This window comes from Chrysemys picta, chromosome 5, assembly GCF_011386835.1.
Source record: "Chrysemys picta bellii isolate R12L10 chromosome 5, ASM1138683v2, whole genome shotgun sequence".
Taxonomy (NCBI): domain Eukaryota; kingdom Metazoa; phylum Chordata; order Testudines; family Emydidae; genus Chrysemys; species Chrysemys picta.
Window position 1 is genome coordinate 3,096,797 of NC_088795.1, and position 18,087 is coordinate 3,114,883.

Here is an 18,087-nt window from a genome sequence, read left to right on the forward strand (position 1 = left end):
TTGCTTTGGAAATACTGACACATTCCCACAGTGGGACCACTTCAATGTTTCCAAAACAAAACGTGCTCCCCCGGAATCACCTGCTCTGCAGGAGCACAAGGAGCTGACTGTCTGGGAAGCCCACCAGGTGAGCTGCGGAGAAGAAGGGAGCCCCGGTGGCCAGTCTGCCTGCCTGGTTCCCAGCACAAGTGCTGGTGGAATCAGCCTGTTTACGCGGCACATTCTGATCCCACCAAACCAGTCCTTTTGGATGGACTGTCCAGCCAGCACTAGGTGTTTGATGGGGAGCAGTAGTGAATGGAGGATCCATCTTGCAAGAAAGCAGGTGGAACAGAGAGGGACAGGGGTATCTTCCCAGCTCTGTACCAGTGAATGCCATTTGAATGGGAAGGGTTAGGATAATGTCCTAGCTCTACACCATCATGAATTTAGCAGAGGATTCAAAGTAACAGATCTGGCTGAGATTTAAAGAAGGTTTACAAACTATTCCTCTTACAAATGCCACAGAAAGCAGGATACGTACAGGCAGCGTGTGGGTTTGTGCAAATGAGAGACACCACCAGCATGTCAGGGACTTAAAACACGTAACTGATTGGTTAGCTACAGTTCAGTTGCTCCTAAACTCAACCTGCTACAGACCAAGCATCATGTGTCATTATAACCTAGCACATGCCAGCCCAGAGCTGGACTGTCCTCTTATTCCATCTCAACCTTCGATATGTGAAATCCACCAGCGAGCGAATTAGGTTCACGTACATTTACAACCTCATAGTTAAAAAATGTATCTGCAGTTAACTGTCTGGGACATTAATTTTGATACTGGAATTCATACCATGTGAAACTATCTCCATTAACAAGCTGCCCCAGTCCACCCCTCCACCAAATTATCGGAGGAACATTTGTGCCATAGATTGCTATGGTGAAGAAGAGCCAGACCGCACTGGCCTGCTCTACCGGTCTGCTTTTAAAGAGATATGATTGCTACCTGCACGCTGCCAAACCCCACTGAAAAATCTGACTGATGCAACCCCAAACACTCACCTGTAAGGAAACAACTCCATGAAACTCCACAACAGCAAGTCTCAACTGACTTTTCTTCAGTTACATCTGAATGAAACAGCACTGAGAACATTTTTACATTCATCAACAGGTCTAAATGGGTGCACAGCAGGTAATCAAAGGGTCCATAGAATTTCAATCCCAGTGTTTCATCTCCAGCCAGTAATGCTGCCATCTGATTGCTGCAAGACTATTGTTTCACGTCACATCTGGTCATCAGTGACCTTCAGATTGCACTGTACACTTAAGTTCTCAAGGGTATCCCAGGAGAGACACACTCAGCTGTGTTCCCACTTCAAATAGTTCAGAGTTCCAAAGTCTGGTCTCGTTGTAAAGGCAGGACTCCAAACCCAAGAGAGACAGTAGCACTACAGATCCTTCAGCCACACCGCAGTTTCACATGCCGCCCGATATAAAACCTTTAGCACTAGCATTACCATTCATCTGAAGGAGAGAAGGACAAAGAAACCGTCATGTAGCAGCAGTCTTTCATGGCTTATAGTGTTCATGATGAACAGATTAATACACATTCTGTTTTCTTCCAGATGCCAAATATGGTGAGTACTCAGTCTAAATAAAATGGCCCTTTTTCAGAATAGACAAGGTTTCTTTTGTCATGGGTTTGCTGGCAAATGAGTCACCATCACAACTATTACGGGATGGGGGCACTAGTATTAGGTGCTACCTAGGGCAGACAAGCCTTACGGCATTTGTGTTCCATCTCAAACTGTTTAGTTTGTGGGTAGAAATGTATTTGCTTCTGAGATCTAACCCAGTGTCAAACAAACAAAAGGAGAGGTGTGCAGCTGTGGTTCAGGAGCTTCAGGAGATGCAAGGTCTACACACAGAGCTGTGTTTGAACACACACAACTCAACACAGCTTCCCCCCTCTCCCAAGCTGGTTAATCGCAGTTGGCCCACTGCAGGGAGGCCAGGGCAAACTGTGCTCAGAACTAGTGTCAGATAGTGAACGAAACCAGTGAGGATCTAAAAGCAGGAAAGAACACCAAGGCTGGTGCCCAAGATGAGAACAGCTGGCCACGTATCCAGCTGACATTCTTTGCACATCTTTGTCTGCTCCCATTATAGAGCGCACCCCTCCCCACAAGGGGGAACACATGGGACATGAATCTCTGAAGAGGGTCTCAGCAAAAGGTTTGGGAACCTCTTCCATAGCAGAAGCTTGCATCCAGAGAAGCGAAGACACCATTTTAAAACCTGGACCTTTCTATCTGCTTTGAGCAGGGGGTTGGACTAGATGACCTCCTGAGGTCCCTTCCAACCCTGATATTCTATGATTCTATGATCAAGTGATGTGTAGCCAGAAGAACAAAAATAAAGGATACTTCCTGTAACTGGGAGTTCTTTGAGATGTGTGGTCCCTATCTGTATTCCACACATGGGCAGGCATGTGCGCCATGCGCCCAAGTCCACATATTTTAACAAGGCGTGTCAGCTGGCCTGCACACGCACAGTAGATCTCCTTATGCTCCCAAGCAAGAGTACAAGAGGAAGTGTGGGTCGATGCCCCCTCAGTTCCTCTTTCTGCGAATTTAACCAGAGGGGACGGAGGGCGGGCCGTGGAATACACAGAAGGACCACACATCTCAAAGAACTTCTGTCATAACTATAAAGGGAAGGGTAATAGCTGTCCTGTGTACAGTACTATAAATCCCTCCTGGCCAGAGACTCCAAAATCCTTTTCCCTGTAAAGGGTTAAGAAGCTCAGGTAACCTGGCTGGCATCTGACCTAAAGGACCAATAAGGGGACAAGATACTTTCAAATCTTGGGGGGGGGGGGGGAAGGCTTTTGTTTGTGTTCTTTGTTTGGGAGTGTGTTCGTTCTCCGGGAATGAGAGGGACCAGACATCAATCCAGGTTCTCCACATCTTTCTAAAAAAGCCTCTCCTATTTCAAACTTGTAAGTAAATAGCCAGGCAAGGCGTGTTAGTTTTCCTTTGTTTTTCTCAACTTGTAAATGTACCTTTTACTAAAGTGTTTATCTTTGTTTGCTGTACTTTGAACCTGAGACTAGAGGGGAGTCCTCTGAACTCTTTAAGTTTGATTACCCTGTAAGGTTAATTTCCATACTGATTTTACAGAGATAATTTTTACCTTTTTTCTTTAATTAAAAACCTTCTTTTAAGAACCTGATTGATTTTTCCTTGTTTTAGATCCAAAAGGGGTTTTGGATCTTGATTCACCAGGAGTTGGTGGGAGGAAGGAGGGGGGATGGTTAATTTCTCCCTGTTGTAGATCCCAGGGGGGTTGGAACTGATTCACCAGAAGTTGGTGGGAGGAAGGAGGGGAATGGTTAATTTCTCCTTGTTTTAAGATCCAAGGGGTTTTGGATTTGTTTTCACCAGGGATTTGGTGAAGGTTTTTCAAGGCTTCCCAGGGAGGGAATCCATTGAAATGGTGGCAGCCGAACCAAAGCTAAGCTGGTAGTTAAGCTTAGGAGTTTTCATGCAGGCCCCTACATTTGTACCCTAAAGTTCAAAGTGGGGATCTCAGTCCTGACATGGTGTTAGCGGTGGGATCATTTTAAACCCAAAAGCCAGTGAGATTTTTTTTTCCTTCTAGCTGCTTGGAAAGCGGAGCTGGAAGTAGATAGATGCATATCTTATCTCTCCTTGCCTGAAGGCAAAGGTGTTAAGTTTTTTTTTTTACAGGTCCTTTGTTAAGAGAAGGGTTCAATTAGCAAATGACTGGTAAAAGGTATGTACAAGCTGAATTGTTTTTTTTTTCTTTTTACATCCTCGGGAGTAGCTAGTTAGAAAGTTACTGTTAACTCTGCAGCAGCCAGAGCTGAGAGCTTCCCAGTTTGTCAACTGCAAAGGGGGTTACCCAGCACAAAAAAACAGAAAAATGACTACCAAAGAAGTAGCTAACAAAATAGAACTGGCCAAACTAGAAGCAGAAGAAAATGAAAGAAAACATCAAAGACTGCTTCAATTAACAAAACTCGAGACAAAGCAGAGAGAAAGAGAAGAAAAAGCCAAAAAGGAGGCCCACAAGAGAAAAATGAAGCTGAAAAAAAAAAAGATGGAGGAGAGAAAAAAAGAAAGAAAGCATGAACTGGAAGTAGCAAAGGCTAAGCAGGATGCACCAGCCAATGCTAACAACCCCCCTCCAGGTACCACTTCCCATCCCAGAAAATTCCCCATCTACAAGGCAGGCGATGATACTGAGGCCTTCTTAGAAAATTTTGAAAGGGCCTGCCTTGGATACAGCATCACTGCAGACCAGTACATGGTAGAGCTGAGGCCGCAGCTCAGTGGACCCTTAGCAGAGGTGGCGGCTAAAATGCCTAAGGAACACATGAACAGTTATGAACTTTTTAAAAACAAGGCCAGACTCAGAATGGGGCTAACACCCGAGCATGCCCATCGGCGGTTCAGAGCCCTAAAGTGGAAACCGGATGTGTCATTTACCCGTCATGCCTACCACATTGACAAAAATTGTGATGCCTGGGTATCAGGAGCAAATGTTAAATCTCTGGAAGATCTGCTTTCCCTAGTAAAAATGAAGCAGTTTTTAGAGGGTGTTCCTGAGGAAATAGAAAGGTACATCCTAGATAGGAAGCCCAAAACTGTAACTGAGGCGGGGGAGATTGGAGCCCAATGGGTGGAGGTGGCAGAAAAGAAAAAAACTAGTAGCAGTTGAAGCGAATATCAGAAGGGGCAAGCCGAAACAAAACCTTACCACCGGGGACAACCCAAGGCCCCACCCACATCCCACTATCTGTGATTTGGGGGGCGTGTCATAACTATAAAGGGAAGGGTAATAGCTGTCCTGTGTACAGTACTATAAATCCCTCCTGGCCAGAGACTCCAAAATCCTTTTCCCTGTAAAGGGTTAAGAAGCTCAGGTAACCTGGCTGGCATCTGACCTAAAGGACCAATAAGGGGACAAGATACTTTCAAATCTTGGGGGGGGGGGGGGGAAGGCTTTTGTTTGTGTTCTTTGTTTGGGAGTGTGTTCGTTCTCCGGGAATGAGAGGGACCAGACATCAATCCAGGTTCTCCACATCTTTCTAAAAAAGCCTCTCCTATTTCAAACTTGTAAGTAAATAGCCAGGCAAGGCGTGTTAGTTTTCCTTTGTTTTTCTCAACTTGTAAATGTACCTTTTACTAAAGTGTTTATCTTTGTTTGCTGTACTTTGAACCTGAGACTAGAGGGGAGTCCTCTGAACTCTTTAAGTTTGATTACCCTGTAAGGTTAATTTCCATACTGATTTTACAGAGATAATTTTTACCTTTTTTCTTTAATTAAAAACCTTCTTTTTAAGAACCTGATTGATTTTTCCTTGTTTTAGATCCAAAAGGGGTTTTGGATCTTGACTCACCAGGAGTTGGTGGGAGGAAGGAGGGGGGATGGTTAATTTCTCCCTGTTGTAGATCCCAGGGGGGTTGGAACTAATTCACCAGAAGTTGGTGGGAGGAAGGAGGGGAATGGTTAATTTCTCCTTGTTTTAAGATCCAAGGGGTTTTGGATTTGTTTTCACCAGGGATTTGGTGAAGGTTTTTCAAGGCTTCCCAGGGAGGGAATCCATTGAAATGGTGGCAGCCGAACCAAAGCTAAGCTGGTAGTTAAGCTTAGGAGTTTTCATGCAGGCCCCTACATTTGTACCCTAAAGTTCAAAGTGGGGATCTCAGTCCTAACAACTTCCCATTACAGTCAGCAACCTCCATTTCTTCAAGAGCTGGTCCCTACATGTAGTCCACGCATGGGTGATTGGCAAGCAGTGCTCAGGCTGGAGGTGAAGGCAAGGAAGCCAGCAACAAAGATGTGTGCACTACTGCAGATCCCACTGCTGCATTTGCAGCAGAGGCCCAGACTAGTGCACAATGTATAGCAAATGTGTGTCTGGAGCTCCAAGTCGCTGCTCTGCATATGTCCTGTGTTGAGACTTCCTGCTGGGATGCTATCATGTGCTCTCGGGGAGTGTGCTACTATGCCTCCGGGAGGCGGAATGTGAGCTAGCATGTAGCACTTGATAATGCAGCCAGAAACCCACTTAGAAATCCTTTGAGACGATATAGCTGTGACATTCCACACCTTGGGGGAGTGTGCTTTAACCCCCATAGTCCTCATTTTTATATAATCGCTATCTTACATATAAAGCATGCCTTGTAAGGTATCAGGGGAAAGGCTATGATCTGCTGAAAGTCATTTCTCTATCCATATGTGTATCATTAATGCATGTGAAGTTATGAGAATTGTGTTGTATGGTGGTCACTAAAACATGCTGTAAGTTGGGGAATCAGCCAGATATTAGCTCCCCAGAGACAACAGCATGGAAAATAACCAGCGCCTGGGTGGGTGTCAAACAACCATCAACAACCATTGTCCAGCAACGGAGCTACAATTCAATGACTCACCTGCATAAGGCCACACCAGGGGAATCGCTCAACCTTGCTTGGAGACTCAGCAATGCCCCCAGACATGCCTGGACTTCTGTTTTCCAAGCACATGGACTGAGGGTATAAAACAGACAGAGGGGCCATATGTTTGGCCTCTTCTCCTGCCCCCACCTATGCTGCAAGCAACTAAGACACTGAGAAGACAAGACTCCAACAGAGGATATTGGCCCAGGAACAAACCTGTATATTAAGGACTGCAGTATCCAGTGGGGTGAGAAAAACTGCTTAATCTAGATGTTTTCCCGTCTAATAGGGTTGAGAGTTTAGACTGAGTGCTTATATTTCATTTCTTTTGGTAACTAACTCTGACTTTTTGCCTATCACTTATAATCACTTAAAATCTATCTTTTGTACTCAATAAATTTGTTTTAACTGTTTATCTTTACCAGTGAGGTTGTATGAAGTGTGTGGCAAATCTGCTCAGGTTTGACAGAGGCTGGTGTATATCCACTTTCCATTGATGAAGTGGTGAACCAATTAATAAATTTGCATTGCTCGTCTTGAGCAGCGCAAGACGGTACATTCCTGGGGTACAGTGCTGGGAAGGATTTAGCTGGTGCCTTTCCCTCTGTGATTCATGAGTGGCTCTGGGAGCATTCATGCAATCTAGCTGGGTGTGGGGCTCCACATGCTGTTGTACTGAGTGATAACAGCTCCTGGAGGGGTTTGCTGCTGGTCATTAGCAAGGCATTGTGAGAGACAGCTCAGGCTGGAGAGAGTTCAGGGGGCACAGTGGTCCCACAAGTCCCAGGCTGCACCCCGGGAATCCCATCACAATAGCTTGACCTTGGGATCTCGCAGGTATCCTGATAGTGTGTCTTGGTGACTTTCTGATGGGTTTTGGTTCTTTGCAGGTAAAAAGCCAGCGAATGCTGGACGTCAAGGGAATGAAGTCTCTTCTCTTTGGGAGAAGTGTGGGGTTTGGGAAAAGAGATGGGTAAGTGAATACGCTGGTTAAGGTAAAATTCAGAGACTAGCCTGGGAAGAAATTCAGGGTGAAACCTTGTCCTTCTGAAATACCATAAAGGGAAGATCCGCCATGAGGGCTCCCAGTTTGTTGACCCTCCTGGCCGAAGCGATGGCTACACCACCACTTTCATGGATGGTGACACAGGGAGTGGGAGTAGAGAAGGGTACCTTTTTAGGTTTTGACCATCAAACGAAGGAGGCCATGATCCTGGTGGGAACCTTGGAGTTGATGTGGTCCTTGTTGGGTGAGTAGACTAAGCTGAGCCAGGCCTGTAGGCAACACAGATGTCTGGCAAAGTGTGTCACATTAGAACATGCTGCCACATGGCCCAGCAGTGATATGCACATTCTCACTGTAGCCTTTAGTCTGCAGGAAATCAAATAAAACAGGTTGCACATCATTTGAAACCTTTCTGCGGGGAGGAAGTCTCTTGCAAAAAGACTCCATTGTTGCCCCAACACATTTTGTCAGCTTCATGAGGGATAAAATGGATTTTTCTCTGTTCACGCAAACCCCCAGTGCTGTGAGAAGCTGAATGAGGAATTGAATAGCTGACGTGATCTCCCATCGAGAGGGTCCTAACAGGAGCCAGTCATCCAGATACAGAAAAACTGTATGGCCCTGACATCTCATCAGAGCTGCCACCACAGAAAAAACTTTTGTAAACACTTTGGGTGCTACCACTAGTCCAAAGGGGAGGACTCGGAACTAGAAATGCTCCTGACCCACCATGAACTGTATGAGCCTCCTGTGGGAAGGGTGAATGTCTATATGAAAATATGCATCCATGTTGAGAGCTGCAACCCATATTACCTCTTTGAGAGGAGACTATTGATGCCAACGTAACCATCCTGAATTTTGACTTTCAAATGAAGATGTTGAGGTGCTAAAGATCCAGATTGGGTCTCCATCCTCAGTGTTTTTGGGGACTAGGAAATATGGACACTAGAACCCTCTTCTTTGATACTGAGGCAGGACGTGTTCTATTGCCCATCGGTATAATAGGGATTCCACTTCCTGCTGAAGGGTCATCTAGTGAGACTGGTCCCCAAAGAGGGACCGGGAAGGGGGCTTGTGCAGAGGGAAGGGGAGGAACTCTATGGAGTATCCCTGATGGATAATCTCCAAGACCCAACTGTCGTGATTAGCTCCCAGTTCCAGGCGAAAAGAGTAAGATGGCCCCCAAAGGTGATGGAAAAAAGGATAGGTGGCATCAGAGATGGCACATGGGTCTCAACTAAGATGCCAAAAGTGGCTCCTAGCAGCGGGCTGGGAATGGGCTGTGGTTGAGGTGGTAGAGAGGACTTAAAAGCAGAGCCTCAGTCTTCTGTTGCTTGCGTGGAGGCTCAGCAGGATGCTGGTAGTAGAAAGCATGAGGAGGAGGAGGTCTTGATTTATAGGTCTGCCTCTAGTGCTTCCTTCTCGGGACTGGTGAGCAGATCCCCAAGGAGCAAAGGTCAGACATCAAGTCCTTTAACGAATAAAGAGAATCATCAATTTTCTCATTGAAGAAGTTCAACTTGTCAAAGGGAAGACCTTGGACAGTATTCTGCACTTCCCTGGGAAATTCCGAGGATTGCAACCAGGAATCCCTCCTCACAACAATACCAGTGGCCAAGCTTGTTGATGCTCTATCCACTGCATCAACTGCAGCCTGAACAGCCATTTTTGCCACCAACTTGCCCTCCTCTAGTAAGGAGAGGAATTGGGCTCTGTCAGGGGAAAGTTTGTCCTGAAAGGCCACCAGCCTAGAGAAGCTGCTGAAGTTGTACTTTGGTGATGCGGAATTGCAAGCCCACAAAGAAGACCTTTCTCCCCAGGAGGTCCAGTCTCCTGAAGCCTTTGTCTGACGGGATGGTCCTTAGGTATAGTGACCTAGTCCTCTCGGTAGCAACCTGTACCAGCAGAGAGTCTGGAGCAGGGTGGGAAAATAAAAATTTGGCTCCCTTTGGTGGGACCAAAAAGTGCCAGTTGGCCCTCAGAGGTGTGGGAGTACAGGATGATGGGGTGTGCCAATCTTACTAGTGCCAATACAGCCTCTTTAACTGGGAGGACCACCTTACTTGGGCCCTGAGGCTGCAGAATGTCCAACCAGTTGGTGTGGGCCTTGGGTTTCCTCCAGAGGTATCTAGAGACAATTAGCCACTCTTTGCACAAGTCATGGTATTGCTGATGATTGTCCAGCGGGGATGGGGAAGAGGAGGAGATTCCCATCGGGACTGTCTGTACCTGTGGTTCTGGTTCGACATCCTCCTCCTCCTCATATACCAATGAATCTGGTTGTGGGTGAGAAGGAGAAGAGTGAAAAGTCTCCTGGGTGAGTCCCAGGCATCTGCTATCAGGATCCTACTGTCCCCAATAAGGCCTGAAAGAGGGGCCAACTGTGTTTGAGGGGGACCCCGTGGCATGGGAAACCGTCAGTCCCTAAGAAAGTCATGACTATAAAGGTAGCAACTGTAAGTCCTGGATTGCCTGTTTGGGCTTGGCTCTCTCTGGGGGGGATGAAGAAGCAGCCAGCTCCTCAAATTCATCTGAATCTGAAAACTGCTCCTGTTGGAATGGCGGAGCTGGCAGCAGCTGTCACTGCTGCCTGAGATTGTAAGTGAGATGGTTCCTGGGACAACAACATACTATCGTCTTCTGGTGTAGTAATGTCCCTCAGGAGGGCTGGGCCAGAGAAGAGGGGAGACTGTGGATAGGGGAGAAAAGTATCCTCTGGTGCCTTGTAGGCCTGAATATGAATATATGCACGGGAGGTTCGGATGGTCGGCACCGACGGTATGGGTGCATTCCTGAGCGTGATGAGTTCTTTGGGCAGGTAAGTCAGTACCAAAGAGTCTGGACCGTTGTGGACAGAACCAGCAGACGGCTGTCTTTATGCTTCAATTCCAGAATCACCAGTGCATTCTTCTTCTTCCTACATGCTTTACCCTCAAGCCAGGGTTGTGTGTGGTTTGTTTTTTTGTTTTTTTTAATTGTTGTGGGTTTTTGTTTTGGTCTGTCAGAACTGGTTCTTTAGGACATGTAAGGGTTTGCCTGACCTCAATGGGCTCGGGGAAGGAGCACATCTCTTATGGACAGTCACTGAGTCTGTCCTCGTGCCCATGAGTGCCCCTTACTTTCATGGGAAGTCCTGGAGGGCTCCACTCCTAAGCATGTGCTCATAAGGGCGCTGCTCATTTGTTGAGGCTGAAGTACACATATGTCTCCCTAGCTGGATCGGAGAGGGGCCTCATGGCCTTCTTCATCAAGCATTCCTAAGGCAAAGCTGACGGGCTTTGTGATTTCTCAGTGGAAACAAGAGACAAAATATGCATGTCACCCAAACAGTAGAGGCAGCATTGCTATTCGTCACTGATGGAAAAGGACCTAGGGCGGGAGATGCAGTTTTTGAAGCCTGGGACTCTGGGCATAGTCCCAGACCATGGGGAAGAAGTCCTTGGTCTAGGGACACAAACTACACTAGAACTATAACTGTACTAAGCTAAAAAGAGTAATTATTCACCTACCATTTTATTTACAGGTTTTCTGAAAAGCTGAAGAAGGAGAAAACGCTGGATTCAGACTCAGGCCACGTGGTGGTTAGAAGGAACTGAGGTGGCGTCTACGCACACTGCCTCTGATACCCTCAACTTTGAACACAAGGAGATCTACTGCGCCAACAGACACTGTTTGTTAAATTCTCTGGGCGTGGGAGCATGGTGTGCCTGTGTACCCACACATGGAATATGCACACGGACCAGCACTCAAAGAAGAATCACCAGTTAGTCAAACATTTCCTTCATTCAGCAAAACAAACGGAGGAGGATTTTGCTTTACTGTACCTTTATTCTGAGAAGGGGATGTCCACATCCCACTAATAATTAGAACAGTCCCTGGGCTCTGTGGCGGCTAGTTTTCAAAAATGCTTAGCGAGGGCTTGTCTTATGTAGGGTTTTTGGCGTGTACTGAAATTGGGGTCCGTGCGTCTCTCAGAGCTCACTTGGAACAAGGGCTGATGAGTGTCGGGGTGGGGGGGTAAACCAAGGCGACATTGACTCGCTCGCTGCCATTCCTGGGGCAGATTATCTCCATCACTCCCTCTGGTCTAGGCTGACTCAGCAATTCTCCTGAGAGAGAGAGAGAGAGAGAGAGAGAGAGAGAAAAAAAAAAACACACATTGAGCATCACAGCCATATTCACAAGACAGCTCATTTCACAAAGACCCATAAGGGAGACATCTAAGACCAATGTCATAAAATGTTCTATAAGGAATTTTATTTTTCAGCCCAACAAAATTCTCATCTGCATAACCATGGTGGTGATTATAGCTGGAAGAATGTTGCTCCAGACAAAGACAATATCTGCCATTACTCTCGGCTCCCCTAACCTGATCACCACAGACTGACTCAAAAGAGCTTTAGCTAGACATTGCAAATTGAAGTGGGTCTCTAGAGTCTAATGAGGCAAGGCCTGCAGAGTAGGTGTTCCTAATTAGGATTCAAGGGCAGATGGGATCTGAAATTCACCTTCCAACAAAGCTCTGCATACACAATATGAATTGTAGGTGTCAGTAAGGCAGCTGGCAGATCAGTGGAGACAGCTATAGACATCCCCCTATTATTTGTGTCTATGCAGTACAGTGATCGGCACCCCCCCCCCCCGAGAGATTACCCTACCATGGAATAAGTCAGTACAAATCTGGAGGGATTCTATGACTACCCAGTGGAGACTCTATTCCTTTGCATTAATCAGAAGTGACCAAATTTGAGCATCATTAAAAATTTAGATTCTGGGATGCAACTTTCCCAGGGTCTGCTGCTGCTCTAGCTCAGAGATCATGCTGCACCAGGCGGCTGGCTCTTTGTTTGCTGGCTGGAGTACGTGTCCTATGCTCCCATTTAGAGCAAAATGCTTTGTGTCAAACCCTGCCCTCAGAAGCTCCTGCACAACCCTCCACGCAGCCAATGGGAGTTCCAGGGGTGCCGTCCACGGCAGAATGTTGGCCTCTTATTTTGACCTTTTGCACAGCGTGCCCATCTTCGGCATTGGCCCTTATGGAATTAAGCAGAGCGAATACAAGAGCATTCTGCAGCTGCCTGCCGAGTGGCAGTGGCGGTGCATTTCTACAGCTGACCCATATGCCAGGGCTCACTTCAGCAACTATGCCATGAGTCAGGCACATTCATTTGTTTGAGAAAAAGTTACTCCTGATTAGCCAATTACTGACACCCAGAATCAGAGGAGTCAAGGGAGGGCCCTGCGTCAGCTACAGTCATGGGAAGAGGACACAAGTGAAGAAACAAATGGACCAAGCCCTGAGTGTTTGATCCTGGAATAAAGAGCTGTCGTAGCAATGTCCCTTTATTCTCAGGCCTGGTCTACACTACAGGGTTAGGTCAAATTTAGCCACGTTAGGTCAATTTAAAAATGAATGCGTCCTCACAACCAATCCTGTTCCGTTGACCTAAAGGGCTCTTAAAATCGACTTCTGTACTCCTCCCCGGCGAGGGGAGTGGCACTAAAAATCGACTTTGCTGGGTCAAATTTGGGGTAGTGCAGACGCAAATTGACGGTATTGGCCTCCAGGAGCTATCCCAGAGTGCTCCATTGTGACTGCTCTGGACAGCACTTTTAACTCCGATGCACTAGCCAGGTACACAGGAAAACTTTTGAATTTCATTTCCTGTTTGGTCAGCGTGGCAAACTCAGCAGCACAGGTGACCATGCAGTCCCCCCAGAATCGTAGAGCGTAGAATGTTTCTATGCTCCCCCTATCATCTCCGTCCCTGAGGTTATCGCAGATTAGAAGGCGAAAAAAACACACTCGCAATGACATGGATTTCCAAGCTTATGCAGTCCTCCTGCACTGATAGGGCACAGCTTAATGCATGGAGGCATTCAGTGGCAGAGGCCAGGAAAGAATTAAGTGAGCACGAAGAGCGGAGGCAGGACGTGATGCTGAGGCTAATGGGGGAGCAAACGGACATGATGAAGCGTCTGTTGGAGCTGTAGGAAAGCCAACAAGAGCACAGACCCCCCGCTGCATCCACTGTATAACCGCCTACCCTCCTCCCCATGTTCCATAGCCTCTTCACCCAGACACCCAAGAACACAGGGGGGAGGCTCCGAGCACCCAGCCACTCCACTGCAGAGGATGGCCCAAGCAACATAAGGCTGTCATTCAAACAGTTTGACTTTTAGTGTGGTTACAATAAGCAATGTGGCCTCCTCCTCTACCCCACCCGGGCTACCTTGTCCGTTATCTCTTTTGTTTTTTAATTAATAAAGAAAGAATGCATGGTTTCAAAACAATAGTTACTTCATTTTGAAGGAGGGAAGGTGATTGGCTTACAGGGAATTAAAATCAACAAAGGGGCGGGTTTGCATCAAGGAGAAACACACACAACTGTCACACTGAAGCCTGGCCAGTCATGAAACTGGTTTTCAAAGCCTCTCAGATGCGCAGTGCGCCTTGCTGTGCTCTTCTAATCGCCCGGGTGTCTGGCGTGAAACAATTGTCTGCCGTTGCTTTCACGGAGGGAAGGGTGACTGACAACATGTACCCAAAACCACCCGCAACAATGTTTTTGCCCCATCAGGCACTGGCAGCTTAACCCAGATTTCCAATGGGCGGCGGAGACTGCGGGAACTGGGGGATAGCTACCCACAGTGCACCGCTCCGTAAGTCAATGCTAGCCACGGTAGTGAGGACGCACTCCACCGACTTAATGCGCTTAGTGTGGACATACGCAATCGACTGTATAAAATCGATTTCAGCTGCTAAATCATGTTAAAAACAGCTAAAAATACATTCAATAATGTCCCTCATTTTACTTTTCCATGTAAGCAACAGCTGCCGACACCTGTGGAACCTGACCCAATTGCTAGCAGCAGCAGCCCATGCCATGGTGAATGGGAGGGCAGTTGGCCAGGAGATGTGGTCTGTGGTATGGAAGTTTTTGGGAACCCCGGGTTTAACCCCTCTACTTCCATCTCTGGGAGCAGCCTCTGGGACAGTGAGCTGGGTTTCACCATTTGTAACCAGCCCATTAAACAATACCACAGACACTGATGATCATTCAAGTGAGAAGAGATAGAACAAGAAGAGCCCACAGCAGGTTCTCTTAATGTCCGGTTAAGAACAAGAGGCTGGGAATGGGGGAGGGGGGGGGGAGAGACAGGAAGGCTAAATCAGAAATAGAATAAAGAGTCAAATCTCTGGAGGTTTCCCCAGCTCCATTAGGAGAGAACTCTTACTTATTTTCTAAGCCTCACCTTAGTCTTTAGCTTGTGCAAGTAGCCTTCCCACAGCACGGCTCTGATTGTAACCTCTCTAAACTAGGAGTGATAGTTGAGTCATTTCAAGTCTAAAAGTTCACATCATGCCATCCTACTGTAGTGTTCTCTTCCTGGGCATTGTTCCTGACCAACAAAAGTGCGATTCACAGCCCAGGGTAAAACTTGGCATTAAATATTTCAGAATAGTCATGACTAATTCAGGTTTCCCTCACCCAGTAATGATTATCCAAAGCACCACTATTGTCACAGCTTGCAGGCCACAGATGCAATACCCCATTAACAGCTGCACAGTAATGAGAGATGTTAGACTGACAGCGCTATAGAGATATCCTGCAGACATCTGCAGTGCAAGTACCCATCCCACTTGAAAATGTCTCCACTGTGATGTGGAGGTGACGGTTCTACCAGTGAGAAGGTATATCAGCATCCACTAAACACTTTGTCTGTTTGCTTAGACTGCAGACAAAGATGCCAACTGTCCCAATGCTGAGGGGTGTGTGTGTGTGTGTGTGTGTGTGTGTGAGAAAACTGTACACCAGCAACAGGACTGGGACTACCAGCTCATTTTACGAGGCCACCTGTCAGACTGTACCAAGCAAGTTACTACTGACCTAGATCAGATATGAAGTACTGACGGATCAAGATGACAATTTCCTGCCATATCCTGGACAAACCTAACTGAATTAGGTTCAAGTATCTTAGGAGTTCGTTGTATTAAAAATGTCCATGTTTTTACGGGTTTGTACATAACAGGGGTGGCCAAACTTACTGACCCTCTGAGCCAAATAGGACAATCTTCAGAAGTTCGAGAGCCAGGACACCCCTGCCAGGGCTCAGGGCTTCAGTTTTGTGGGAAGGAGGGTCTTGGGACTGAAGCCCTGGGACACCCCTCCCTGCTGGGCAGAAGTCAGCCCTAGCCCCACCACCCCACTGCAGGGAGGAAGCCCTGAGCTCTCCTCCCCAGTCTGGTAGGCAGAGAATGGGAGGGGGGCCCTCGGCAAGCCGCACTTTAACTGTAAAAGAGCCATATGCAGCTCACAAGCCGCAGTTTGGCCACCCTGGGATATAACATCTCCAGGGAGACATGCCTGATATAAACCCTGGGAAACATTAAGAGCGTGAAAGGGCTACTTAAAACAAAAGGCCAAGCTAGAAGGACCTTTCAAAGTGAAGTGAAATCTCTAGGGAGAGGTGTATGCGCACAGACCCTTTCCGGCTATGCAAGAATTCAGCCTTCTGAATCTTCGCCCTTAGGAAGGGTCCATTGGCTGCTGATCAGCTATTACATGAGGACAAGATCAAAGGTCCAAATGGTATAAAGAAGTGACCTCAGATTCCTGGGGTGCTTGTTCTGAGCCAAGTGGTTATGTGCTTGTAACCACAGAAAAACCTTTCCGTGGGGTCTGAGGGACTAATCACCAGCCAGAACCCTTGCTGGAGTTCAGGGAGAGCTCTCAGCTTGTCGAGTAGTTTCTTTTATTGGCTTGAATGTGTGTTGTGTGCAACGCTTGTGACCCTCAGAGCCAGCTGGCAGAGGGCCCACCATACTGTAACTTGTCAGGCCCGACATACTCACTATCCCCAACTATCTGTTGTCATGTCAGGTATCACATGTAAACCGGTAACATACTGGTCCCAGAAGTCACTGCGTGAGGTATGTACAGGTGGTATTCAAGAGCTTGTGGGTGGGCTGGAAATACGTCCTTAGACTATGTTTGGGAGGCAGCGCGTACACCAAGCCTGATAAAGGAGTCTGGATTCACCTCTCTGACTGGCGTGACCTGAGGAAAAGACAGTTACCTTTTCCGTAACTGGTGTTCTTCGAGATGTGTTGCTCATGTCTATTGCACAATAGGTGTGCGTGCTCGCCACGTGCACCGGTGCCGGAAGTTTTTCCCCTAGCAGTACCCGTAGGGGAGCGCCCCAGCGACCCCTGGAGTGGCACCTCCATGGTATGGTATAAGGGGCGCTGCACACTCCCACCACCCTCAGTTCCTTCTTGCCAGACAACTCCGACAGAGGGAAAGGAGAGCCGGATGTGAAATAGACACGAGCAACACAGCTCAAAGAACAACAGTTACGGAAGATTGCTCATGTGTATTCCACAATAGGTGATTCTAAGCTATATCTGTTGGAGGTAGGAAGGAGTTCACAAACTCTCGGGACGGAGCGCAGCCCTGCCAAACCCGGCATCCTCCCTGGTCTGGGAGACAATCGCATAATGCGAGGTGAACGTGTGAACTGAAGACCACGTGGCAGCCTTACAAATGTCCTGAATGGGGACATGGGTCAAAAAGGCAGCCAACGGACGAGGCCTGCACTCTAGTCGAACGTGCCTTCACAATAGGTGGCGGAGGGATTCCCGCCAGATCATAACAGGTACGGATGCACGAGGTGATCCAGTTGGAGAGCCACTGAGTGGAGATCGGCCGACCTTTCATAAAAGGTCAAGGCGATGAACAGTTGCGAGGACTTTCTGAATGGCCTGGTCCGCTCCAGGTAAAAAGCCAGAGCCCGTCTCACATCCAGCGTCTGGAGGCAGCGCTCCTCACTGGATGCATGGGGCTTGGGACAGAGGACCGGCAGAAAAACGTCCTGACCCATGTCATAGGCGGAGACCACCTTCATGAGGAATGAAGGGTGTGAGCGGAGCTGGACCTTATTTTATGAAACACTGTGTACGGGGGCTCGGAGGTCAGGGTCCTGAGTTCTGAAACTCGCCTAGCTGACGTGATCGCAACCAGGAAGGCCACCTTCCACGAGAGGTGTGACCTGGAGCACATGGCTAGCAGTTCAAACAGGGGCCCTGTGAGACGGGCCAACACCAGGTTTAGGTCCCACTGCGGGACAGGGGGCCTAACATACAGGAAGAGACGATCCAACCCTTTAAGGAATCGGCCAATCATAGCATGGAAGAATACCGTGTGGCCCTGCACCGGCGGATGGAAGGCCAATATGGCCGCCAGGTGCACCTTGACTGATGAGGGCGCGAGACCCTGGGCTCTAAGGTTAAGGAGGTAGTCCAGAATAAGCTGGATCAGGGCGGCCACCCATCTGGAAAATGACCCACTCGTCCGCCCATCTGGATGACCGAGACCACTTTGCCAAGTAGGCTCGGCACATGGAGGGCCGCCTGCTTTCTAGGAGAACGCGCTGAACCCCTTCCGAGCACATCCTTTCCTCCCTACCTAACCATTGAGCAGCCACGCCGTGAGGTGGCGTGCCGCTAGGTTGGGGTGGAGGAGGCGGCCCTGGTCCTAGGAGAGCAGATCTGGGCGAGATGGCAACGGCCATGGCGGGGCGACCGCCAGGGCCATGAGGGCCCCGTACCAATGTTGCCTGGGCCATGCT

General features: G+C 48.0%; 1 protein-coding gene across 2 annotated transcripts in view; it reads right to left on the reverse strand.

The window, feature by feature from the left end:
* The window catches only part of MFHAS1 (multifunctional ROCO family signaling regulator 1), a 97,998-nt gene that overhangs the window by 9,488 nt on the left and 70,423 nt on the right, over positions 1 to 18,087 (reverse strand). For both annotated transcript variants that reach the window (XM_008174596.4, XM_065597443.1), the window contains 2 exons: positions 11,280 to 11,564; positions 1,042 to 1,503 (listed from right to left, as the gene is read on the reverse strand). In XM_008174596.4, coding sequence (XP_008172818.2) covers positions 11,434 to 11,564 — 131 coding nt within the window. In that variant the 3' untranslated portion in view covers positions 1,042 to 1,503; positions 11,280 to 11,433. The remainder of the gene's footprint in view (positions 1 to 1,041; positions 1,504 to 11,279; positions 11,565 to 18,087) is intronic.